The 26,735-nt window shown below is 36.1% G+C and overlaps 3 protein-coding genes across 4 annotated transcripts; 2 read left to right on the plus strand and 1 right to left on the minus strand.

Annotated features, from left to right (window-relative positions):
- Positions 1 to 557: 557 nt before the first annotated feature.
- On the plus strand, positions 558 to 2,766 carry LOC113712250 (clathrin coat assembly protein AP180-like). Its single transcript, XM_027235577.2, has one exon. The coding sequence runs from the start codon at positions 645 to 647 to the stop codon at positions 2,670 to 2,672; it is 2,028 nt and encodes a 675-aa protein (XP_027091378.1). The 5' UTR covers positions 558 to 644; the 3' UTR covers positions 2,673 to 2,766.
- A 451-nt stretch (positions 2,767 to 3,217) lies between these two features.
- Positions 3,218 to 23,140, plus strand: LOC113712248 (protein translocase subunit SECA2, chloroplastic-like). The gene is made up of 32 exons (XM_027235575.2): positions 3,218 to 3,516; positions 3,597 to 3,731; positions 3,857 to 3,926; positions 4,498 to 4,562; positions 4,733 to 4,853; positions 5,044 to 5,135; positions 6,785 to 6,850; positions 7,043 to 7,107; positions 7,185 to 7,272; positions 7,402 to 7,467; positions 7,576 to 7,691; positions 9,775 to 9,865; positions 11,440 to 11,523; positions 11,613 to 11,705; positions 11,785 to 11,880; positions 11,993 to 12,078; positions 13,794 to 13,872; positions 14,017 to 14,130; positions 14,360 to 14,455; positions 14,637 to 14,700; positions 14,834 to 15,120; positions 15,967 to 16,022; positions 18,084 to 18,201; positions 18,419 to 18,499; positions 18,690 to 18,769; positions 20,053 to 20,107; positions 20,216 to 20,285; positions 20,376 to 20,565; positions 20,661 to 20,784; positions 21,184 to 21,258; positions 21,337 to 21,530; positions 22,504 to 23,140. Exons 1-31 carry the CDS (start codon positions 3,307 to 3,309, stop codon positions 21,496 to 21,498), a joined length of 3,195 nt encoding a protein of 1,064 aa, XP_027091376.1. The 5' UTR covers positions 3,218 to 3,306; the 3' UTR covers positions 21,499 to 21,530; positions 22,504 to 23,140.
- Positions 22,377 to 26,532, minus strand: LOC113712251 (amino-acid permease BAT1 homolog). Of its 2 annotated transcripts, none has more exons than XM_027235579.2 (7): positions 26,365 to 26,532; positions 26,015 to 26,194; positions 25,269 to 25,388; positions 24,747 to 24,938; positions 23,658 to 23,963; positions 23,356 to 23,538; positions 22,377 to 22,957 (listed from the first exon to the last, which is right to left on the minus strand). In XM_027235579.2, the coding sequence occupies exons 1-7, from the start codon at positions 26,452 to 26,454 to the stop codon at positions 22,466 to 22,468; spliced, it is 1,563 nt and encodes a 520-aa protein (XP_027091380.1). In that variant the 5' UTR covers positions 26,455 to 26,532; the 3' UTR covers positions 22,377 to 22,465. The 2 variants fall into 2 exon arrangements, with proteins under 2 accessions (XP_027091380.1, XP_027091381.1); XM_027235580.2 differs by having other exon boundaries at positions 26,015 to 26,151; positions 26,365 to 26,492.
- Positions 26,533 to 26,735: the final 203 nt, after the last annotated feature.

Below are 26,735 nucleotides of genomic sequence, written 5' to 3' on the forward strand. Positions count from 1 at the left end.
TTTTTTTCCCCATGAAAAAACCACACTTCATAGGCCAAGCTGTCATGCATGGATCTCTAAGGTTTATCATCCAAGAAGATAAAGTACAACGTGGGAGGCACAAACATGTACTTATATGAATAAAACATTGAAAGGAATTAGGTATCCAAATGTTACTGAAAACCACGTATTAAACTGGCAATCAATAAAAGCTTAGAAAGCGAGGCATTGCAAAGCCTTTTTATGTCAAAAATAACAACAACCAATTATACTGTTAAGACGATGTCAACAAGAATATGCTATTTTTCCTCACGTCCACAAGGCCAAGAGAGACTCAAGGAGACCCTCTGATGCCTTCAAAGAAGAAAAACCAGAGACAAACCAAGCAATCTCTGAAAAACTTCCCTTTCTCTTTGGCTCTTTCTCTTTCTCTCCAGAATCCAGATTTTATGATCAGTTACCAAGAATTTTGCAGCAGCCTATAGACCCTTCAATCTTGTGTCATCTGGTTTCCTGAATTGCTAGTTACTTATCCAAATATACCTTTCTTGTCAAATAAATCCCAAAGTTTTACAAGTTTGCAATTTAATCACTGCGTGTATTTTGTGTTGAACATTTGTCAATTGAGCTTCAGTCGAAAACGAATATTGGCTGTAGAATCAACAATGTCAAGCAAGCTAAAGAAGGCAATTGGTGCAGTGAAAGATCAAACCAGCATCAGCCTTGCTAAAGTTGGCAGCAATACTACTTCAAACCTTGAGGTTGCAGTGCTTAAAGCAACCACTCATGATGATGTCCCAATAGAAGAGCGGTACGTGAATGAAGTTCTCTATCTCGTTTCTTCCAACAAAGCTTATGCTGCAGCCTGTGCACGAGCCATTGGTAAGCGTATAGGCCGGACACGAAATTGGATCGTAGCCCTCAAATCTTTGATGCTTGTTTTAAGAATATTTCAAGATGGCGATCCTTATTTCCCTAGAGAAGTCCTTCATGCAATGAAAAGAGGGGCAAGGATCCTCAACCTTACTAGTTTTCGCGATGACTCAAACTCGAGCCCTTGGGATTTCACAGCATTTGTTAGGACTTTTGCTCTCTATCTCGACGAGAGATTAGATTGTTTTCTAACAGGGAAGCTTCAGCGTCGATATACTCATAGAGTGAGGGAAGCTTCAGGTCATAGAAACAGCAGGGCTAATGAGCCGGTTCGTGACATGAAACCAGCAATGTTGCTTGACAGAATTTCATACTGGCAAAGATTGCTTGAACGAGCAATTGCTACGCGGCCAACAGGCGCTGCAAAGACTAATCGATTGGTGCAAATAAGTCTTTATGCAGTTGTGCAAGAGAGTTTTGATTTGTACAAAGACATTTCTGATGGACTTGCACTGCTTTTAGACAGTTTCTTTCATTTGCATTATCAGAATTGCGTTAGTGCCTTCCAAACCTGTGTGAAGGCCTCAAAACTGTTTGAGGAGCTCAGTGCTTTCTATTCCTTGTGTAAGAGCATGGGTGTGGGGAGAACCTCAGAATATCCAAGTGTGCAGACAATATCCGAGGAACTAATCGAAACTTTACAAGAGTTTTTGAAAGATCAATCCTCTTTTCCAGCAACTTCCAAGTCCCCAAACAGGCTTTTGCTTCTCCCTGCACTACCAAATTCTGTCGCGAGATCAAGCCGAGGAGATAGTTACGGTGGTCTGTCAGAATTCTCAGTTACAACAGACGGATATTCAGAGAGGACCTCTGAATTTGGTTCACAATGCACGTCATTGGAGGATCTAATAAGTGCGACAGAAATAACCGGAGCACCACCATCCATTTCAATCGATTTAGAGGACTATTCTGATCAATTTAGCAAGCAATTACAGCATGAAAGATCATTCAGATTAAGTGATTCTGGTTCAACGCACTCTTTACCAGTTTCGAGCTCCATGGCTGATCTTGTATCTCTAGATGATTGGCCAGACGAAGAGAAACAATCTCAAGACCAGCAAGAACAGGAAAAAGAACAAAATGACAAGGCAATTCAATCTTCTTCTTCAGCCTCAGCCAAAGATTGGGAACTTGTTCTAACTGAGGTGATAGCAACAACACAAGGGCTGCCTACTCCAACCGACAACTTCAATGCCTTCCCAGAACAAGAACAGCAGACACAAAGATTAGAACAAAATGTCCCTCCTAACTTCACAGCAACTGGTTGGGAGGTTGCACTAGTTGTTTCTCCTCCACAAGCCCCTCAACCAATAACCAACGCCTTCGATGGATCGACTCTGGATAGTTTATACAATCAATCTTCAATGCCAGTATCATCATCACAACAACACTACAATCCCTTTTTAGAGGATACACCGGCATTGCCTAGCATGCCATTTCCAGACTCCATCACCACCACTGCTGCAGCTGCTGATCAGTTCCAATTGGAATTTCCAGCTGCCGAAGCATATTCATTTGCACCGACATTTCAAGCAGCCGAACCTGCAGTTCCTACATTTAAAGCATCTCTTCCACCAACCTTTTCAGCTCAGGATCCAACTGGTACAGCAATGGTTCCAGAGTTGGAGAATGATCCTTTTGCAACAGTTTTTTCGAGCGATCAAATGTTAAATGCTTCGATGAATCAGCAAAATTTCCTGCATGAGCAACAATTGTGGTTGCAAAACCAAACCAAGATTATAGCAAAGCATACCGCTTGATTGAAAAATTTACATGTAATATAATGTACATGTTTCCATTGATTAGATAATGAATCATCTGGCCAAGTAAACTTGTCGCTTTGTTGTACCTGAATTAGCATTCTTGATTATTTTCATGTGATTATTGCTTTATCTAAATGGTTAGCGACTTAATTAAAGATTAGTAGCACAGGTCCCAAAATACGGGACCTAGAAATTAGAATAACTTTTTTTATACACAGTTAGTATAAATATTTTTTTATATAAGCGAGCTTAAATAATATGTTACATAATATAAATTTAAATTTGAAATTCAAATTATGTACACGTGATATACATTAAAGACTATTAATATAAAAAAATCACTATACTATCAATACATAAAAAGTTAATCCAAAAAATTATATAGTTTCTAGTAATTTTCATAGGTTATGTAAATTGATTATAAGAAAAAAGCCTAATATTTGCAATTTTGGTTTGAGAACTTTAAAAAAAAAAGCACTTTGGGCAAGAATTCCCTCTTGTTGCGTGATATCCTTTCCTTCCCTTTTCTTCAATCCAAACGCTGCGTTAAGGCTCGTGAGCTCCAAATTCAAACTGAGTGATAAATACTAGCATTCTAAAACCTCCGAACCAAAAACCCCCACCACAGAAAATGGCCACAACAGCCTCCTCCTCCGCCACTCTTATCCCACTAATTCAGCTCCACCACCACCGCAGCGGCGGCGGCGGCGGCTCCAAAATTAGAACTCTCTTCTGCTCAAAACCCCTTGCTTTCCCTCACCTCCTTATATATTCTCCTTCTCGTTTGAGACTTGGCCGTTCCAATGCGTTTCCTTCTCCTGTTATCTCTGCTTCTTTCAAGGTATGAATGAACTGATCAAAACTTCTCGAAAGTTTGAGAATCCTGTTGATTGACATGCTTTTTTATTTTAAAATTGACAGGAAAATATTGGGAAGATTAAAAAGAAATGGTGTGACTTAACCAGCTTGAATTATTGGGTAGTGGGTGACTATTACCGCCTTGTCGATTCAGTAAACTCCCTCGAGCCTCAAATTCAAGCGCTTTCTGATGAAATGGTTGGTTTCATTTTTACTGTAATCAAATTCAGGATTTATTGTCATTTTCATTTGCAGTATCTGTTTGGTGTTCGAGTTTAATTACAGTGGTTATTACTGTTCTTATTATCTGTTGATTTACGTAGCTGAGTGCAAAGACTGTGGAGTTTCGGCGGCGGTTGGAGCAAGGAGAGACGCTAGCTGACATTCAAGCAGGTTTTCAAAATTTTGGTTTAAGATGTCTTGTATGAAGTTGAATAGTTGTTAATTAAATTTACTTTATGATGCTTGAAATTTTACGCCACAAAGTTCAATTCTTTGAATTGAAAAAGATTCACAATTTGCTAACTTTCCCTGGAGCGAATGAAATTCAAGTCTAATTTGGAAACATTATTGTGTTTTGTTTAATTCTTTTCGTGTTTACATCCTAGTAAAATTTTTGAAAAGGGTGTACTTGGATGTCTATTGGACAAAAGGAGGCAAAGTTTTGGGCATATCTACAGAAAAAAGTGTACATTTGGGGTAAAAGTCAACAAAATTACGATCATCTCATGCATCAAGCAACTAAGTGCACCCTTTTCACAAATTTTCCTGGACACAAAAGAGAATAAAATATTTTCAGATATTACTTTATTTTATCTCAATTTCTTTCAGCTAATTTGTAATTACATGATCCTGTATCTCTTTAATGACGTACTTCTAGTTTTTAACTTCACGTCTTGAAATTTTTGAAAACCTTCGTTTGGCAGTTTCTTTGTTTTACTGGAAATTTTGTTTTGGTTAACAGAAGCTTTTGCTGTTGTTCGTGAAGCTGCAAAAAGGAAGCTTGGAATGCGGCATTTTGATGTTCAGGTCTTCCTATACCTGTTGCCCCTTAATGTTTTTTCTTGCACTAGGATGTACTTCATTAACGTTCACTAGTCTAACCTTGGAGTGGTAACTTTATGCATAGTGATGTGTACTAGATAAATTATTTCGATTCTGTGTAACTGTAATCATCACTATTTCTCTTAAAATGGCAGATTATAGGTGGTGCAGTGCTTCATGATGGGTCTATTGCAGAGATGAAAACTGGGGAAGGAAAGACGTTGGTGTCCACATTAGCGGCCTATCTCAATGCCCTTACAGGCGAGGGTGTTCATGGTATTTTTTCTCCCAGCAGTAGTTACTCTAAGTAAATAATGGATAGGCAAATTTTCAAGGTTATAAAATGTTTTTTGAGAGATTTTGTGCATGCTTGGAGATGAGAAGAACCATTGACAGCTTGAGTTTTGTTTGTGCGAGTGCATTTTTTTTTTATCACCTTCATCATTGCTTTTATCTCTTTTGGCAGTGGTAACAGTTAATGATTACCTGGCTCAACGAGATGCAGAGTGGATGGGACGCGTTCATCGGTTTTTGGGTCTTTCTGTTGGTCTTATCCAAGTAATTATTTATCACAAGTTATCAATGCGCAAATATTCTATTTTTATCGTGCATCCTTTCATGGCAAACAGCTACAGTTAAATAGGTTTGAGTGTCAGTCTAAAATTCTTTATTCTGGAAATTAATTAAGTGAAACTCAAATATCACGGAACTTGAATATGTCTTTTATTTTGTACTTTACCATCAATGTTGAAAATTTTTTTTTCTATGCTTCAATGGATGGTCAGAGTGTCTTGATATGCAGGTTTGTTCTCAAAAAATATTTTTGATGAGATGTTGGTTGCTTGAATGTGTTCCAACTTTTTTTTATTTTCAAGCATTTGGCTAATGTTTGTCATTAGCTACTGCTTCAAAATGGATGAAGCATTCTTGATAACAAATAAATACGTGTTTATGTTGTTGCTCGCATGGTTCTATCGATCTTAAAGCATATATGCATATCTCATCTACACATGCTTGTCCATATGAACATTCTAATGCATTCTTTTTTTTTTGGAAAAAATACACTTAGAGCGTTCACATTTGCATATTGCTTTAGAAGTAAGTGTATGTGTTTTAAGCATTATATACACTATATATGCTGTACCTAGGGGTATGCTGGAGTTAATACATTTGAATTTGAATATTCTAAATGCAGGTTGATCTTAAAATCTTAAAATGTATGTTGTCAAACTCTACATGCATGCAAATCTGAACATTTAGGAGTCAAGTAATAGTTGGTGGTGATTTTGTAGTATGTATACAGTAGTTCTTGAAATGTGCATAAAGTACAAATGTGCAAAATGGATCCCTAGAAATTCATTATCCTTTTGAACTTGAAACAGCCTATTAAGTGTAGACACGTTTTTGATGGTGGCTTATTGGTATGTTGGATTTGGAGATATGCACATGGATAGGACTCGTCCATGACACATAAGATCTGTTTGGATGTTGCTTCTTTTTAGCCTGCAAAACTGATTGCCTCCAGGACAGCCTGGACATGCATCTGGCATATTCTTGACATGGAGAACAAAAAAAGACAACTTACTGAAACTATATAAGAAGAAATTTTGAGAGCAGATAAATCTAAGTAATGCTGCAAGTTTCAGCAAGTGAAGGACTTTCAATTACCTGGAATTGATGTTTTGGAAGCCAAAAATAGTAGCATTATTTGATCAATGTCATGGTTACCTTTTCCTCTACTTCACTGCAACTTCTCCATGTTTCTCCTCGTCACTTTTTGTTTTCCCCTGTTCTTTTGTAATTTCCAAATTTCTGTCTCATTCTCCTGAATCTAAAAAGTCTCTGCATCCTTTACCATTCTGACTAGGGTATTTTTATGGGCAACCTTTATTTTGCTTTTATTAATTGCTGATACTTTAGTACATGATTGTTGCCAATGCGTTCTCTCTTAATTTTCTGAAAAGAATCTGGGTTGTCAATTCCATCATGGCTAGTTTCACTTGCTCGTTTTAAAAGCAGATGTTTTTGGAATGATGTCTAGCTTCAATAATCAAGCTCCTTTGTTAGTCTAAAACATGTAACTTCCAAGTTTTAATGCTGTTGCTGAAATGAAAAAAGAAACATTTTTAACTTGTTTTATTTGGCAATCATTGAATATGAACTAATTTCAAATTATGGCCTCTTTCCTTTTTCACTTCATGTCTTAGAGACGGATGACAGCTGAGGAAAGGAGATCAAACTATGGCTGCGACATAACGTACACCAACAATTCAGTAATTACTTCTAATTCTTTATACTTCCCTCCCTGTGTCTTATTGTCTTTAGTGCTGCCATGGTTGCTTATTGGGCTACTTTCAGTGGTTAATTGATGTAGCTGACTGAAGCAATGCATTTCTTTCCATGTTTCTTTAAAAGTTTTCATTCCCACTATCCCCATCTATTTGTCCACTTGACTCATTTGCCAGGAACTTGGTTTTGATTATCTTCGAGACAATCTAGCCAGTAGCAGTGACCAGCTTGTGATGAGATGGTAAACTTGATTACCTTCACTCTGTGATGTTTCTGGCTGTTCTATTGGGTAATTTGAATTTATTCTCTCCAATTTAGGCCAAAGCCCTTCCATTTTGCAATAGTTGATGAAGTTGATTCCGTGCTCATTGATGAGGGGAGAAATCCTTTGTTGATAAGTGGTGAGGTAATTTTGATATTGTTTTGTTGCTTGATTAGAATGTGCCATTCCAAATCCTCTGCTTCATTGTTTTTTCTGGGGTATTTTGGTAGTTGAGTTATCTGTTGATAGAATCTTTGTGATTCTGCATTTCAGGCAAATAAGGATGCTGCTCGATATCCAGTTGCTGCCAAAGTGGCTGAGCTCCTCATACGTGGCCTTGTAAGTTGAGTTTTCTAGCCTTTTTTCTTGTGCTAGGCCAAGAGTTTTCTTTTGGGTCGCTAAGATCTTGCTGTTATATGATAGAATAAGATTTTCTTGTGTTGACAGCATTATAACGTGGAGCTTAAGGATAATTCTGTGGAACTGACTGAAGAAGGAATTGTGCTAGCTGAGATGGCTCTTGAAACAAATGATTTATGGGATGAGAATGATCCTTGGGCCAGGTGATGTTGGTTTTCTCAAGTGGAAGGTCCAACTAACAAATAATAGCAATTGACGGTACAACTTGTATTATAAAAGACTACTACATACAACTAATATAACACTTGTTTGACGCTTACGAATCACACGTCCAAAGACTTGACTTTTGAGCTCTAACTCTTGAATGGTTTGGAGGCTTCACCTTCCCAAAATGCTATTTATGGAGGACCCAATCAGCTATGACTGTGGCATTGATAATGCTACATCACTCTCTCATTTGCGCCACAGCTTGAAGTGGCAATTCTTGTTGCTTTTAATGCCAACTTGTGGACTTTTCTGAACAAATTGAGATGAATCTAAATGAATCCTTGGAATTATCTAGAGCATTTGGTGAATCCCAGCAGACCCCTTCAGTGCCTGTTTTCTCTTGTGCTGCTAGAATCTTCTTCTTTCATGTAACTCGTGTCCACTCTAAATTCTTTACATTTATGTTTGAAAATTTCATCTTTTATGGTGACTTTGGACAACTTATCATCCAAAGTCTCTTCAATGGTAACAAATTCTCCAGCTGTGCTGTTGTTGGTTGTTTAGGCCATCCGCGGGTTGCTGCAACAAGATCCTTGAATTCCAGTCTTAAGCCGAGGATGATAATTCTTCTCATTTTTGTCTCATTAATTTCATTTTCAGTATCTAATTTTATATTCCTTTACATAAAGTTTTTACTTTAGAAAATGTTGACTTTCAGTGAGGTATCACTATGAAAAAGTGGCTACTAGGATCCCATGTTCCTTGGTGATGTCACTCAGTTTATCCTTTGCAGTTGCTCATCTTCTATTGCAACTGTCAGTGCATATGTGGCCTTTCCACATTTTCTGTTCCATTCCTTGGGAGCATATTGTTGTCACTTGGTGGTGTGGTGTTACTGCCACCAATTATCTCTCACAATTCTTTGCCAGTGAGATAATATCTCATCCTGGGTGCTGCAATTCCATAATTGCAGTTTTGAGCTTCTTCACATCAGTTAATGAACGGCAAAATCTGTCATAACTCCTTGGTGTGTCTGGCACTAACCAAGTGTCCCAGACTAATCATTGTCACAATCCCGGACTGTGTCTTGACGAGAGCACCTCGTATCTTGTTCAGTGGTTCTTGACTGTTCCCTAGAGATTATTAAATCAAATAAGTTGATCCTTAGATTTGAGATTCATGTTGGGATGAGAACAGAGTTGAAAAGTGTTCCTTTTGTCCACACTTTTCGTAATATAATTTTTTTTTCACATTTCTGCTTATGAAGAATATTCTCTTCTAAGTTTTGACTGAAGATTCTTGCAGTTAGTTAACGTTAGATTTTGGTTATGTTGTTGCCTGTTGTTTTAGTAATGTAGTTACGAGCATTCTAGATTCTTTTTTCTTTTGAATTCAGAAATTATAGTGCTGATTATGATTGGTTTTTTTAAAGCATAAAGGAAACAATTGTCTTCGAAATCATTGTTCTCATCACTGGATCAATAGAATAAATTAGGCTGCATGTACTTGCTTTCTTCCTGGAATTTACTTGTTTGCAATAATGAAACTATAAATGTGAGAAATTTGGTGTAAGTTGATTGGAAACCAGCATTAACTTTGAAAAATTTTTGTTTTGGAAACTAGATTTCATCTTTATTTTCATAAGCTTAATTTGTTTATAAACTCTTTTTTTGGGGTTAATCTTAAGAATGGCTAATTATAATTTAAGCTTCTTTGTGGTTCAGCTGCGGAGTCAGTTCAAAAATAGACTGTCAGAAAAATTATGATAGTCAAAATCCAAGTTCAATGGTGTGGTAGAATTTGAGAGAAGGAAAGCTGCTTTTGCCCATTAAAGAATTCAATACGAACTTAATTGTGTTAATCCGGAAATTCCTATCACATTTTCTTTTGGCTAGCAATGCCCCTTTGGTTGCTTTCATTCCTTCACCTCTTGACATAATGCATAACTCCTTCGGTAGGTTATCATATTATCTTATGCCTAGCAATGCTTCTTTGGTTGCTTTAATTCCTTCACCTCTTGACATAATGCATAACTTCTTGGGTAGGTATCTTGACATTATATGGCTATGAAATGTTCAGATTTGTGATGAATGCTTTGAAAGCCAAAGAGTTCTACAAGCGAGATGTTCAATACATTGTTAGGGATGGGAAGGCTCTTATAATAAATGAGGTATTATTAGTGTCTGCCTTTTCTCTCTTTTTTTTTTGTTGTAATTTGTCACTCCTCTGTAGTTTCAGTTATTAGCGTACTAGTATATATTTTAATTTTGTTCCCTTCTTCCCCTTTCTGTTAGTAGAGAATGGCTAATAATATAGACTGCTGTTGGAGGATTCTTCTTAATAAGGTGTTACTGGAGCATAATCCAGGAAGTTGAGGAATAATGTTTGAATAACCTTTTTATACACTGTCATTGTATAATTTTTTTTTTTTAACACTAGCAGGTTTAGATCATGCCACATAATATGAATTCAAATTTGAAATTCAAATCATGCACATGTGGCATACATCCAAAGTTGCTAGTGTAAAAAAAATCACTACACTGTCAATGCATAAAAAGTTAATCCATAGTTTTAATGGCTGTTCCTGTTAGTGATTTACTCATTCAAGATTTCTGCAGTTTATGCATGGAGTAAGTTTTAGTGATGCGTACAAACTAATTTGTAATTGATTGTACTGAAAATAAGAAAGAAGATAGTTGAATCTAGGACATGACTTGAAATACTGGGATTGTCCAATAGGTTAAGATTGCTTGAACCTCATATAGATGTATCCTTTTTTTGTGCACAAGAAAACATGTCTTGTATTATTCTTCTTGACAAGATATCTTGCCTAGAAAGGCTGGATGAAATGTGTCATAACTAAGTGTTTGCCAGAAAATTACAGGATGCTCCATTTTGATAATGAGTTCTTTTGTAAGGATTTTTCTCAATTTGTTGTTCAAGTTGCCCATCTTGATAATGAGATGCAGTCCTATCAATTGTTTTACATTACATTTTGGTAAATATAATGTGTCATGGTCAATTATTATCAGTTATAAATTCGTATTAGGAAAGCATTGTGCTTTTGCATTACTTTTTTACCTTAATTTTAGGGAAAAACTGTAACCTAATTTTCCAGTCTTGAAGTTTCAAATAAGAAAGGTTTTTTCCACCCCCTCCCCTTTCTGAGTTTCTATGCAATAGTTAACATCTCATGACAATCAGGCTAATATGGTTGGTGGGAGGAAGTTGGAGATTTAGCTGATAGGTTTAGAAGCAACCCAATACTGGAAGCAATAGCTTTGATCTGTGTTGGGCTGTGCTACCAAACTGAAGTAGTATCGTGATTAGGGTAAGAAAAGATTTGAAGCTAGCTAAAGCTTAAGCCAAAATCTATTCCTGAGTGCTTAATTTTTTGACCATCAATGATGTTTTACAAGAATTACACTTAGACCATGTTAATTCTAGCTCGTATTAACTGAAGGAAATTTCAGGTTATATTCATGTAGAACTGTTCTCAAAATTATTATTATTATTTTTAAAATAAAACCCATTTGAACTTCATTCACAATGATGTTAGTTAAAACACATCATAACATCCAAAATGACTTTTTATCTGGTAGTTATAAAATGTATCATCCATGAAGAAGTGTGAGTTTTCAGAATATGTTTGACAAAAATGTTGATGCATAAAAGATTTTTTTTTAAAACTTTTTTTTTTAAATTCATTTCTGATAGAAGCAATCATTGCTTTTTTGTCTGCAGTTGACAGGAAGAGTAGAAGAGAAAAGACGATGGTCTGAGGGGATTCATCAGGCTGTAGAAGCTAAAGAAGGCGTCCAGATACAGGTAACTTGATGTCTAAATGTTGCTTGCTTATTAGGCTTATGATCACATACGTGTAACTTATCCTACTGTTGATGTTGAATGTTTGATAGGCTGATTCAGTGGTTGTAGCACAAATCACATATCAGTCACTATTTAAGTTGTATCCAAAGCTCTCAGGGATGACTGGGACAGCAAAAACTGAGGTAGAAGGAATTGGGGTTTCATTTGTAGTGTTCAGTTGCTTTTGTGATACCATGTAAAATTTCCTCTCATTTGTTGCAGGAGAAAGAATTTTTGAAAATGTTTCAAATGCCAGTTATTGAGGTGCCAACGAATCTGCCAAATATTCGACTAGATTTACCAATTCAAGCTTTTGCTGTAAGATACCAACTGTTTTTAAATTGATTTTTGTTAAGTAAGTTGTTCCTTCAGTAACAGAAGTAGTCTGTCTATTTGTCTTGATTATTGCTTGAGATATACATGGTTTCAGACTGCACGAGGAAAATGGGAATATGTTCGTGAAGAAGTTGAGTACATGTTTGGACTGGGTCGTCCTGTTTTAGTTGGGACTACTAGGTACTTTTACAGCAGTATTCTTTTCATGTCTATTCGCTCGATCATCTTTTAATTAATTCCCTCCCTGCAATTTCCTGCTTTTCTGGTAGGCTTCTTTTGTAACTATTTTATTCACACATGGTTTCGTCCTGTGAAAGCCTAATTGGGCCTGAGTAAAAGAACTAAAAGTAGATTTTTTTCAAAGAAACTTCTGGCGTTCTTCACGCATTGGCAGACAGATTAACCTCAAATTCAAACAATTTCTGGTCTTCTCTGCTCTAGAAATCTATACAGAGAACATCTGACGTGGGTTGACACCAAATTTCCTTTTCATATCATATCAGAACAGACAGACAAATTTGTTATGAAACATTTATGCTGTAAACTTGCTGGGGCTTTCATGAACAGTTATCATTCAAGCTTGTTCTATTAGTAAATTAATCTAGCACAACCGTCGTGTTTAGCTTAATTATTAGTTTGATTGAACATGAGTTTGTACTTGAATGCTCATCTATGTATCTCAAAATTGGTACAAATACACTAAGTCTACAGCAAGTGCTACACTTGACTCTCTTTCTGCCCCCTATGTCTAACTCTCATCCGTGCCTCTTTCATCTTTTACTACAGTTTAACTCATAGATTATAAATATTTGTAAACCCATGCCTCATTTGTCAACAGATCAGTCTTCTGTGTTGCTTTTCTGTGTCTCCTAACCATTGCCTTCATGCAACATCAATGGCTACCTCTTGTAGCATAAATTACACAAAATTGTGCATGTCATGGCCCTAACACTTAGAGTTGGATTTTGATATTTAGTAGTCAGTTTATCTTGATATCAGAAGTGATTACAAGGTCTACCCTCCCTGTTTATTTTATCTTATTAATATCTTGTACTTCCCCTTAAGAATGGAGTACCTTCTTCCCACCATCACTGGTTATGTAGGACGGTGGGGAAGGAATAATAATAATGGAAGCTACTTAATGAACTTGAAGATTGTAGGTAGTAAGAGATTTAAACTGACTATGAGCATCATGACTTAAAAGTATGTTTGCTTTCACAGTCATATGTAGCAAGTGATGTTTCTATATTTATACCATCAAGTGACATTTTTAAATTGTTTGCTTTCTAAGGTGTCAGATTTAAAGTTTGGTTAGACTTAAAAGATGACTGACATTATCTTTCAGCCGTTGTTGTGAAAAATTAGTTTTGTAGGATGTGTTGTTCTTCATTTTTAATGAATCTTATTGATTTTTTATGTTATTCATTTGAAGTTGGTGACTAATGTGTCTAAACCATTTTTATTGACCTTAAGGAATGCTTCGTTGTTTCCTCTGACCTTTACATTTAGCATTTGACAGTTCTTATATTGTTCTTTTTTGTTATACCATGCCCAATGCTTTGATTTGGATGCAGTTCTTATGAACATTTCTTTTGGTCATTAGAAAACGGTGTTGTTAAAAGTAGAATGTAGGAAGCCAGTATATGGAGCACGATCCTGTTTAAGTAATAATTTATGGGTATGTTATGCCCTATCCTCTCACCAACTTCATGCATTCTTTTGGATCTTTGTGTAGCCATGATACGTATTGTTCTTTGATATTCTCAAGTGAGATGCTGGTTTACTTCCAATTTTTAGTTCTTAACAAATTCTCCATGCATCATCCAAATTTTTTATAGTGAATCTTTTGAAGGCCAACATCTGTGATCTTATATGCTTATGCTTTTGTATTACAGTGTTGAGAATTCTGAATATCTTTCTTCTTTGCTGAAGGCAAGGAAAATTCCACACAATGTTCTCAATGCGCGACCAAAGGTGTATTAGTTAGTGACTCGCTGGATTTTCTTTCAAGTTATTCAGCTCTATTATGGCTTTGATTTCCTTTTTCTAATAGGATTTGCCTATTCATTAATCTTTAGTTTTTAATAGGATTTGACTTCATGTTCTATCACTTTGCAGTATGCTGCTAGGGAAGCTCAAATTGTGGCCCAGGCTGGGAGAAAATATGCAATAACCATATCTACAAATATGGCTGGTAGGGGAACTGACATAATCCTGGGAGGAAACCCAAAGGCAGGTATCTTTAGATAGTTTATGCTTCTTCTTAGCAAATCAAAGACAAGCTGGGGATTAGGGGTCATAAGATTATTTGATATAGTTGGTGCATGAAGGAAGGGTTGGTGGTGAACTCATTGCTTTTTGTTTCCTTGGATGGTGAATTGTGAAAAAGATTTATTGGTTTTGAGAACTCTTCTATTCTGTTTCATTCTTATGATGGGAGGATTTCTTGGACTTTTTAAAGATGCTTGCAAAAGAAGTACTTGAAGATAGCTTGCTTTCTTTCCTGACAAAAGATGCTCCTGATGTTGAAGTATATGGAGAGCCAAGCTCAGAAAAGGCAAGTTGTTTACTTTTACTTAACAAAGAAAAGCAACTTTCTTAGTTCTGCTAGAAACTGGTATTTGAGAGTAACCTTGTGGATGAGGCTTCATCCACTAGGAGGTTTGGATGAGTCAGCTGGAAGGTGGGTAGGCAAGGCCAAGAGGCTGATGTATTAGATTCTCTTATTGTTCCTGTAGGTCTTGTCAAAAATGAAAATTGGACCGTCATCACTTGCTTTGTTGGCTAAGACAGCTCTGATGGGTTGGTTTCCTCTTTCTAAGATCTTTAACTGCTGTTCCATCTTAGTCTGCATAGTTCAGAAACAGTTGTCTGTTGTCTTTGTTTTATACATTTGTAATTCATAAAGTTTTGTTTGTTCTGGATGAGTGCACAGCTAAATATGTTGGCAAAAGTCAGGGTAGATGCACTTATCAGGAAGCAAAGTCAATGATTTCTGATTCTATTGAGTTAAGTCAGTGTTTGGACTCAAGAGAGCTCCAAAGGCTTGTTGATGAACAATCAGAGATGTATCCTCTTGGCCCATCGATAGCTCTTACTTATCAATCGGTTCTTCGAGATTGTGAAATTCATTGTTTGAGTGAAGGACTAGAAGTCAAAAGGCTTGGGGGCTTACATGTCATTGGGACATCTTTACACGAATCAAGAAGAATCGATAATCAGGTAAGCATGCTAATTCGACTGGAGTTTTAAGAAGAATACAAAGTGCTTAATTAGTTACCAGTAATAAAAATTATTATCTAATTCATGCATATATTCTTAAGTTTTGTACAGAAGACTCACTATATTCAACTTGCACATTTAGGCATATTGCCCATGCCATTCAACTTGCACATTTAGGCATATTGCCCATGCCATATTGCCCTTTATAACAGTTGGCTTTTTGTTTTCTTGAATTTTGAATTTTCTTACAGCAAGATTAATTTAAAATTAGTTCCAGCAAATTCCATTAGTACACTTTTTATGTTGCATTGATGGTTTGCCTTCTCTCAATAACTTGGGTGCTTTGCTCGAAAAGCTAATGCAACTACTTTCTTTGTTTTTGAATCTGTTCATGGTCTTTTTTCTGGTTTCGTAAGAAGCCTTGTTTGCTGAATAAGTAGAGAACAAATAACTGGTTCATTCATCTTTAGTCCTTCCTTTGGAAGAAGACTCTCAACTAATTGTTTTTTTTATGTTGGTTCTGTATGAGTCATAAGAGGGGCTTCAGAATTTATACTGCTGTTTCTAGACCTTTCGTTGGTATTTATTCCTATGGAACTTGCAAAGTGATGCTAAAACTTTGAGATGCAGCCCTTGATGTCAAGATTTGCTCGTGCATGACAATTTAGGAATTGCTGTACTGATGAACTATATGCCCCTCTTTCTTCGTTGGATTTGATAATTACATGTCTAATAAATCATCACGGCATTGATTGTTTGATTTTCCTTTGCATAAATTCGTCTAGGAGTACTTTTCTCCTCTGTTAGGTGCTTAAAACTTTAGCTAAGGTGATTTCTTTCCTACAGCTTCGTGGTAGAGCAGGCAGACAAGGGGATCCAGGATCAACACGGTTCATGGTTAGGTAATACTGAATTGTTACTCTCATGCTTGCACTGATTATAGCTATTGCTTGATGAAACAAAGAAGAAATTTGATGCACAAATGACATGTATACAAGAATTAAGGCACAAAGAAGACAGAAAACTCCACAAAGAAGGGACAGTGCATGAAGTGTCAAGGCAGAAATGTCTACAAAGTTTTTGGTTGCAAGGCAAAATGTGGGAAATTGAAGGAAAGTTTGTTGTTTTTTTGCGTGTTTGGTTAGCAGGAAGGTTATAGAAACTTTTCTTGCATTTTTCTGCTTCTTGTGTCCTGCAAGATTTTGGAGTTATAAATGAGCTGAGCCAAGTATTTGGCTTTTGAGCTAAAATTAGCCTAAAATTGTGTTTGAGCTCGACTCAGTTATTTAATGAGCCTAAAATTGTGTTTGAGCTCGAACTTGAGCTTGACTCTAAAGAAAATCCCGAGTTTGAGCTTGACTCTTTTAACACAAACGAACCAAGCTCGAGCTCGGAAAAGCTCAAATGAGCTTGAAAATACTATACAAACCTGCAATCCACCAAATTTAACCAATTTAGTTGACCTACTAAATAAGCAAAATTTCACCGAGTACAAGAAGGTGCCCAAATGTACATAATCACCAAGGAATATTAGACATACTAGCTCCAACAAAGTATAAACGAGCTGTTTGCGAGCCAAGCTGAGCTCAGTTCGTGTATTTTATGAGCCTAATTTAATGTTCAAGCTCAACTTGTTTAGTTTAATGAACGAGTGGGGTCGAACCAAGCTCACAAACAGATCAGTTTGTTTAACAGCTCCACAACATCTGCAGGATTTTGAAGGAAAATAGTTACTTAGACACAACAATTTGAATAACTACCACTGACGATCACTAGCTTCCCAGTTTCTCTGATATTTTATATTATTAAGCAAACATGGACTGGAAAGTGACTTTTGCTTTCCTTTAGTTTGCTTTCTTGTATATTAAAACAGGATTTCAACAAAATTGAAGTGGGATGAAACTATAAATGTGCTAGAATATAATTTCAAGCATTTGGAATTTATATGACCTTTTTCAGATATATTTAGGATGGTAGAATGAAGCTGCGTAGTTCCTCATTCAAGATCTAAAGTTCAGCATTTAATAGCTCATGCTGTGTATATGACCATGTCTAGGATACGTGGTTAAGAAACATTGAGGCTATTAAATCAGGTGCGAATATTGAGAGTGAATATCACTGACCTCTGACCACTATCCATTCTATTGTAAGATGGATCTCTCCTTTACTTTTCTGAAATTTCAGAGACTTCCTTCTTGGTTGGGATCACCCTTGCTATTTTCTTTTGGAAGGTTGTTAATCAAGATCACCATTAATATCTCTTGGTCTTCTTAAAATAACCATCAAAACTTTTCTGTGAAACTTAAGAAGCACAAACCAAAAACCAGTTAGTCAAGTGAACCAAGCATAGTGAGTTGTGACATGTATTAGCTTTTGTGATATAAAGGAACGATCATTTAGTAACTAATTGATACAAAGGATCTCCAAAATGTATCGGATGACACTGAAGCTAACTCTCGTGTTACTATGCGATGACAAAGTTGAGAGTTTAAAATCCTTGCTTTATGTGTGTGTGTGTGGCTCTCTCATCCTGCTTCCCATGCCCAAAATGGAAAGGCAAATTGGTCTTGCACTTTTTACGACTGTTTAATTGTCTTACCCATATGCAATTATTGCATACTGCAAGAAAACCAGTTTCGGCTGATTTGAGCTTTTACCGGGAGAGATGAATACCAGTTTAGTTTCTGTCTTTTATTGATGTTGCTATAATTGGCTAGTGGGTTGTGGGTGAGATCGTAAATATGACCTCAAAGGTTCATGGGGCTGTATGTGTTCATTGGGCCAACTTACCTTCTTAAGGATTCTAGATTTAAAATTTGAAGATTTCCAGATTGTTTTAAAAAAATTTACTACAACCCACCTAGTTGGGTCTGAGATAAAAAGTATTTGACTGCACAGCTTGCTTGTATCAACTCTCCAGTTGTTTGAAGTACCTCAGTCTAAGGTGTCACTTCATACTACAGCTTGCAGGATGAAATGTTTAAGAAGTTCAACTTTGACACAGAATGGGCAGTGAGACTTATCTCTAGGATTACAAATGATGAGGATATCCCTATTGAAGGTGACACAGTTGTTAAGCAGGTATACTTTATTCTTGCCCATTTATCTGTGCTTTTCTGTGTATGCGTATACACATCAATAGACACACACACACACACACACATATATATATCCACATGAATATGCATACAAATAATAGAATTTTTCCAGCTTTCTGTCTTTTCTGTAGATATAAGAACATTAAATAAATATTATAGATTGTTTTCTGTCTCATCTGAAGTTTAATCATTGTCTCCAGCTTTTGGCACTACAAATTAATGCTGAGAAGTTTTTTTTTGGCATAAGAAAGAGCCTTGTAGAGTTTGATGAAGTTTTAGAGGTAAGCATCTGAGCTTAATAGTGATGTTTTGGTACCGCTTTCAACTTAAGTGTTTTAAGCTTATTTTTTCCATAAATGCATGGTTGCAATAAGTGACATATTCTAACTTTCCCAGAAAGCAAATTTTCTGAGAATTAGAGTTGAATGATCTACAAACAATTAATCAAGAATGGCATTATCTTTTTGACAGGTGCAAAGGAAGCACGTCTATGATCTTCGGCAATCAATCTTGACAGGCAATTCAGAAAGTACCTCACAGCACATTTTCCAGTTTGTGCCTCACTATCATAAGCTTTATGGAACTTATCTTAGTGCTTTCCACATTTACGTTCTTGCCAGGGCTCGTTCTGATGCTAAAAGAAGAAAATTATATAAAAAAGAAATCTCGGTGGGCATAATTATTATAGGTTACGTGGCTGTAAAAGAGTCTACAAACTTTTTGATTTTTCATTGCAGTACAGATAATCAATGGAGCCAGTGAAGGATGACTAAAACATCAGAAGCAGGGACCACTAAGCTAATGATAGGGGCAAACTGTTTTAAAGCCAAGAGTTTTCAAGAATAGCAAGGGTGGTAGTGGTGTCTTTTCTAATTTGCAGCTAATAATTTTCTCTACACTGGACAGGCAATGGTTTTAAGTTAATTTAAAAAAGGGCCTTCGGAATGATATCATTGTCGAATAATTAATCATGTTAGCTTATAGAATGCAGTTTGTCCTGTTATATATCACACTAAAATTTCATATCATGATCTAGGTTTTTGCTTATAGATCCCAATATTGTAAGTTAGAGCTCCAATAGGATATTGCAGCACAGAGATGCCTAAAACTAGATGTTTCCAATGGAGGCCATTTTGCTATTGGTTTATTGATTTTGGTTTTGCTCATTTGAATTCCCAGTTGACTACATAGACAATGTCAGTCAGTCATGATGGAATGATTTAAGTCTATCAGGTTGGGTTTGCTTCACACTTTTGCTGGTCAATGTATGCTTTTAAGCTGAAGTTTCTGGATTGGTGCTATGAAATTGGATACGCAAATGAACACAAGCAAAGTCCATCCAGAAGTGATCGTAGAGACAAATCTAGGAAAATGAAATTGATAAGAAAACACTGTATCTTGGCACTTGAAAGCCTGTAACCTAAGATCTGCTCTATGGACTTGAACTACAGAAGAGTGTGTCTTATATTTTTCACTTTTCGCTTTTTTATTTTTCTTATTTTTATTATTTTTTTACATTGATGAGAAACAATCCTTTACTAATTTCTCTGTAGTAGCTAAGCATGAGTGACCGGACAGAGATTCAGTTAAATGTATGAATGCTGCAGTTTCTAAGATATTCAGGATTTGAAGTTAAAGATTAAATTTGGGTTTGGACCTTCGGAAATGGTTAGCTGCATGCGTTCTGTAGATTTGAGTTATAATTGGTTCCTGATTTAGGTTGGAATGTTAGTTTTCCATTACAAGGTCACTTGCTTTTTTAAATTTGGTTTGTCTGATGTTGATCAACTGGTTGTCTGCTGTGTTTCTTTTCTAATGACAATGTGTCTACCAGATACATGCAAGCAGTGGTGGATGAAATTGTCTTTAAAAATGTTAATCCTCTTAAGGTAGTAAAATATCTGAGATCCACTATTTTCTTTATAATTGATAATGTTATGAGTCAATTTGTCTATTTATTTGTTTATGCATCTCCTCTTTGCTTGTGAATTTTGTAGCACCCAAGCTGCTGGTCTTTGGGTAAGCTTTTAAAGGAGTATAATGACATAGCAGAGGAGTTATTGAATGGTACTTTCATAATTTTCAAATTATTTGTTGAATTAGATATGGTGCCAGTTACTCATGAACTGATTCTCCATTTGCTTGGGAACATTGTAGACTGTTTTGCAGGGATTACGGAAGAAAGTTTTGGGAAATCACTCTCTCAACTTCATGAATTGAATTCTGTGAATATCAATGACTTTCACCTTCCAAATCTGCCCAAACCTCCTAATTCTTTTAGGGGAATCCGTGCAAAGAGCTCTTCATTGAGACGTTGGCTTGCTATATGCACTGATGATTCAACACCGTAAATCTTAATGCCTCTTTGTATTTAAGTTTTTAAGACTTCAATTTTTGGATGGAACGTAATCATTACTACTATTATGTATGTATAATGTCCAGAGATGGGAAGTATCGGTCGACTGCAAATCTTCTTCGCAAGTACCTTGGAGATTTCATGATTGCTTCATACTTGAAAGTCATTCAAGAATCTGGTTATGATGCTATGTACATAAAGGAAATAGAGGTAATCTCATTATTTTACACATTGCAAACAAAATTGAAAGCCTGTTTTCTATGAGAAATCTTGTTCCCAAAATCAACCAATTAGAATGTGTCCTGGCTTAGTTAATTCATGACTGAAAATCGATAATATGGATTAGAGGAAGTTGTCGAAATTTTTGAGTCCTGAGGAGCTAAAATCTTGATCTGACCCAATTCATTGTGATATGCAATATCCATTCGTGAACTCATGGACTTTTAAAGAGAAAATTAGGCTATGCTGCTCCATTCATGATTCTGTACCACAATCTGAATAAAGAAAAGTGATTTTTATGAACTCTTCCGACTGTTAATATTTTGGAATGACTTTTGATCTTTGTTATTGCTCCTTTGAAATCAATGGTACTTATTTCCTGGTTTACAGAGGGCAGTTCTTGTTAAAACTTTAGATTGTTTCTGGAGGGATCATCTTGTAAACATGAATAGGCTCAGTTCAGCGGTAAGCTACTTTCCTGTTGATTTGACATTTTTTTTTGTTTCCTTTAGACAATGTTCTTATTAGTTGCCTTGCTTGCAGGTGAATGTCCGGAGTTTTGGGCACAGAAATCCACTTGAAGAGTACAAAATTGATGGTTGTCGATTCTTCATTTCGATGCTTAGTGCTACAAGAAGGTTAACTGTAGAGTCACTCATACATTACTGGTCATCTCCAATGGAGTCCGAAGAATTATATGTATAAATTAAAAGATGTCAATCTTACTGATTTGACAGGTTAATTTTCCCTCATTTCCTTATTTAAATTGCCTTCTTTTTCATAGTTGTTTGTAAATGTTATACAATTTGTATAGGTAAACAATATTGTTGCTGGTATTTTTTTCACTCTCTCTGTATGCTTCCTCTTGCTTTGTTTGGATCTTGGTTTCAACTTCTTGTGTCTCCAATTGTTACTTCAATTTGAGAAGTGGATAAATGATTCCAGAAAGGCATTGGTTTTGTTTTTCATCTTCTCAGACTGATGCCTGGGATGACCGAAATCTGATAGGTGTCACATTTCTGGGACTCGAGATGGATTATGACATAGTTTAACAGCTTGGTTTCATGTTAGATTTCTTCAATTGCCAACATTTAGGATTGAACCGCATCAGATAATCAATTGCTTTCTTTCTGTTGAAATAGCTTTTCTTTTTGGGCGAAGTATAACCATCTTATAATTTCACTTAAGTAATGAAAAATGGATATCTTTAAAGCTGGGATGTTTGGTGGGTTGTGCAAGTTTTGTAGACTAAACTATGATGGAATGGTCGTTTGCAAAGGCAGTGGTTACTTTAATGATGTTTTTTGTCATCTGTCAAATGGTTTATCAGCATCTAATTGCCTGAACTATGTGAATCTCTTTACCTCCACTTTGGTTTGCTTCCCTTTGGAAAAGAACAAAAAGCCCTATGAGCCGCTTCCTGTTTGAGAGATGGATTGAGCTACATGGTGGCCTCTGTTATGGTTGAATAACCATCTGCTCCGTTGTGGTTTACTGAATGAAGTGTGGGACTTTGTGGAAATTAAAATTCGGTCATCTATTTTTTCTATGCATTAGATTGCTTTCATGAATAACAGTATATCTTTCAGAGGTAAAAAAATTTACTTGGAACTTTACTCTACTGCCTTTTGCCAATGAGAAGAATTCAAAAAATAACATAATAATGTAAACTCTAAACATCTCCATTCTGCTTGTCAATGTTTCTTACAGGTCCCTTGAACCATTTCCTGGCGTCCAAAGCCCACCACAGCATTATCAATGTCAAGGCTACAAAGAGAGCAACGGGAGCATAGTTGAAAGTACTCCATGTAATGGGATAGAGAGTTGGCAATAGGAAGACGGAGCAGGTGTAGCATATCCACAAGAAGGCTACCAAGTACACCACCTTTCCTGCTCTGCCCATATAGAAGGGTCCTGGTTTGAATTTCTCCTCAGCCATTACCAATCTTGCGAAGATGGGGACAGCATAACTACCCACCCAGCCAACCGTGCTAATGGAAATTATAGCGCTGAAGATGACGTTAAGCTTGAGGATGGGGAGTCCAAGAAGGATAGCTATGGCTGCAGAAAGCCACACTGCATTTACTGGAACCTTATGCTGCGGGTGGAGTTTTACCCAAACTCGTGAAAACGGAATTCCTTCATCCCTTGAAAGCGCATATATCTAGGGCCAAAGAAGAAACTGTACATCAAGATATTGGAAATGACGTGCAAATGTACGTCAAACTGGTATCAAAAAAGAGCCTTTGGTGTTAGGGAAACATCTGTATCCTTATTACGAGGATTGATGACAGTTTTCATTTACACCATCAATTTTAGATGTTTGCCTGAATGTGCAGTTTTTGCATATCTTTGCTATGGTTTATGTCTTTTACTACAACCTAGAGGTAGACTCGAGGATTGAAAATGGTTCTGACTTATACTTAGAAAATCAGGTGCATGAGTTTAGCCTAAACATTATGAGTAGATTGTTTTGAATTGCTGTGTGCATTTAAATGAACATGCAGGCAAGCCATGGTAAAAGATTGAGTGCAATTAGGAGAATAGATGGAAGATACTGACAACTCTTGCAGCACTAGTTGTAACTGACAGGCCACAGAAGAAGAAGGAACCCCATATAATCCAGAGAAACACTATTGCACCAGTAACATTGTGATATCTTCCATGGAATGCATCATAAATTATCTGGGCTGGTACTAGTGCTCCAGCAGTCTCATTATTTGGATCATATAGGTAAGAAAAATCCTGAAAAGAAAAATATAGAAATAGAGATAGAGATTGAGAATTTCAGTCTCATATATCACCAAATTTATGAAGATTTAATAAAAGCAAATTCTGATCATTTTCAGCTTCTATTTGGGTACCTGGATGCTGAAGGTAAGAGCAACATTATATGCCCAACCAAAAACTGTAATGATACCAATGCAAGAAAGAATGGCAAAAGGTCCAGTTCGATCAGCTGCTTTTGTTTCTTCAGTCAAGTGAGCAGCAGCATCATAGCCATATAAACAATAATGGCTCAGAAGCACAGCCATTATAACTGCATAGGGCGCACTACCTATTCCAGTTGAATCAGATGACAACTCAAAATGAGAAAACACATAAGATGCTGGTTGTCTTGTCTGTGCCACAAGAGGAAGCATTATAATCACCACTAAACCACCAATCACCTGCATATTACAAGAAGCATAAACACTCACTAGCTAATTGTGACAAATTCTTAAGTATTCAATTTTCTTTTTCTTTGTCAACCATTAAAATCTTGTTATTTTCACTTCTTTTACGGAAATCCGTGGTTAATTTCACTTTCTGTCTCCACGGTTTCGAGCACTTTTGGTGGTTTGCTCATCTATTATAAGCTAGTGTGGTTCTATTTCTCACAAGTAATTAATGTAGTTGCGCTTTACGTTCTTGAACTTTTTAGCTTATGAATGCAAATGAAGTGAGATAAATTTGGGATGATCAATTACATTTCGTCATGTAATTAAACCAGACTGAACCACTGAGCTTTCGCTCAATGGCAACCAAAAAAGGGATTTGAGTCCCTCTTTGGGCTGTAGGTCAGGAGTTCAAATTTCACATGCAGTGAAAAAAAAATTTAAAGGTGGTGCCAGAGCACACTTTTGATCTAGCTAGGTCTGTATACCTATTAGTCCGTTACACATCCTCCTTATAGAATAAGATAGATTAAGTTATACAAATATTATCGTTACCGGCAAAAAAAAAAAAAAAAACCGGACTGGTTGATTTAATTTTGACTAATAGGTAAGTAATTAGTACTTGAAAATTTTTCATTTTTAAGCTGTAATGTGGATTCTTGAAGTCAATAAATCATTGTGACAATCCTTACAATATGCCATAACGTTGGATAAATTCTGGAGGGCTACAGTTCTTGAGTATAATAATAACAAGAGTAATACTAATAGCTTTATTGTTAGACAAGAATCTTGTACCTGCCACCAAATAGAGATTATGTTGAGGTAGGCAATTACTTTGAGAGCAAAGGAATTGAGTACTGCCCATACGAGGATGAAGAATACATATATGCCCAGGAATACACTTTTAGGAGCAAAGTATCCTCCACCCTTGTTTGTTCCACTGGACAAAAGAATGATTATTTGCAACGCTTGTGCTCCAGAATATGCCTGCCCATGAACAAAATTCGTGCACGAATACATAGATTTAGTACACAATTTGGTTTATTAGCAATGGACCATTTCTTTTTTTCTTGACAAGATTACAACTAACCAATAATGGCTTTGATCAGATCACAGCTCAATACTAACAAATTAGGAAGCAAGAGTATTACATGTTGATCCGTACACGGTGGAATGAAGACTAACATTCAAATGTTGCAACAATAATTTGTTGATTATCCCTTCTCAGAAAACAAATGTCCAATTATTTGCCCAAAGAAAACGTCCAATTTATTTAATTTTGTTCAGCAACATGGTATCTAAGGAATGGAGTAGCACCTGAGCACCTATGCCAGAAACAAGACCAATAGTCTCGAGCCAAGCACAGCACCATGATGCAAATGGCCCCCAGCGTGGTCCGGCCAAATGTGCAGCCCAGAAGTAGAGGGAGCCAGTGGTCTATGGATTGGAATTTCCAATTGAGAAAAAAAAAAAAAAAGAATAGTATGTTATATTGTTGGATGAGATGAGAACTAAAACAATAAAGATTACTACTTCTACAGAGTTAGAAGAACAGCATATGGAGATAACTATTACTTTTGCTTCAAAATTACTTGTATTTACTAATAATATTTTCTTTTTGTAAATAAGTAGTATATTACTAATTGCTTTCTTCTATCACATTATAACTATCTTAATTTATGTCAAATCATCGAATCTCTTAGAAAATTGTCTTTGTAACTTAACAATTATAGAGTGCATATATACATACATACATACATATGTTTGATTAACTAAATAAAAACTATATATAATGTTAACTATATAATTATAATGATAGCAGGAGTGTGATTAACAAAAATGGGAGTGCAAGTAACATTTACACACGTATGTATAGTTTTGCGGTGACACTAAATTTTCATTTTTCAAGTCTTGAAAATTGTACTGATTTTGAAACAGCCCGCAGCTAATGAAAAATTTGGGATGTCATAAAAAGTTTATATTTTATTATTTTTGATTTAGTGTCAAGAACTAGGGGAAGGAGAAGGAAGAAGAAAGAAGAAGGAGGAGAAGAAGAATCGTACCGGAAAAGAAGAGCAAATTTCAGACATAGCAAGTCCAACAAACCAGGTGAAGAAGGAGACAACCACCCATCCCCATAACAAGGGAGCAGGACCAGCATATAGCAAACTTTGACCATACAAGGGTGTACCAGTGAAAACTGCCATGCAAGAGAATGTTATTGCCATTGTCTTGAAAAGGCTCTGTCAAATTTAAACCCAAAAAAAAAAAACCCATAAAAACAGGCATCAGGAATTCATGAAAACAATTAACTGTCATCAATTGATCACCTTAAAATATAACTTCATTTTTAAAAAAATTCCAGAAATTAAAAAAAAAAATAAGAAGCTGTTAATAAGCAAGCTAGGAGTACCATTTCTCTCTTGAGCTCTTGCTTGTATCCAAGCTCATTGAGACGCTTTTCTCCAGAATCTATTTCCATGGCTTGCCTAGGGATGGCCATCTTCTCCCTTCTTCTGTTTCTTTCACCCAGCCATGAAGTGCAAACTGAAAGTCTTATATTTGAGGAAAGCAACTAGCAAAAGTGGGACCATTGCAATGTATACATACATCCTCTCCTCATTGTATTTGTATATTATTCTTTTGAAGCTGCTGACATATTCAAGTTTGTAAGGTACTATATTAATTTAACTTAATTTCCTTGAGTTATAGCTTAATTACATAACTTTCATGGGTTTTTCTAGAGCTCTACTTATGTCCATTTAAATTTGAGCATAGCTACTA

Source organism: Coffea arabica, chromosome 10e, assembly GCF_036785885.1.
Source record: "Coffea arabica cultivar ET-39 chromosome 10e, Coffea Arabica ET-39 HiFi, whole genome shotgun sequence".
Classification (NCBI taxonomy): Eukaryota; Viridiplantae; Streptophyta; class Magnoliopsida; order Gentianales; family Rubiaceae; genus Coffea; species Coffea arabica.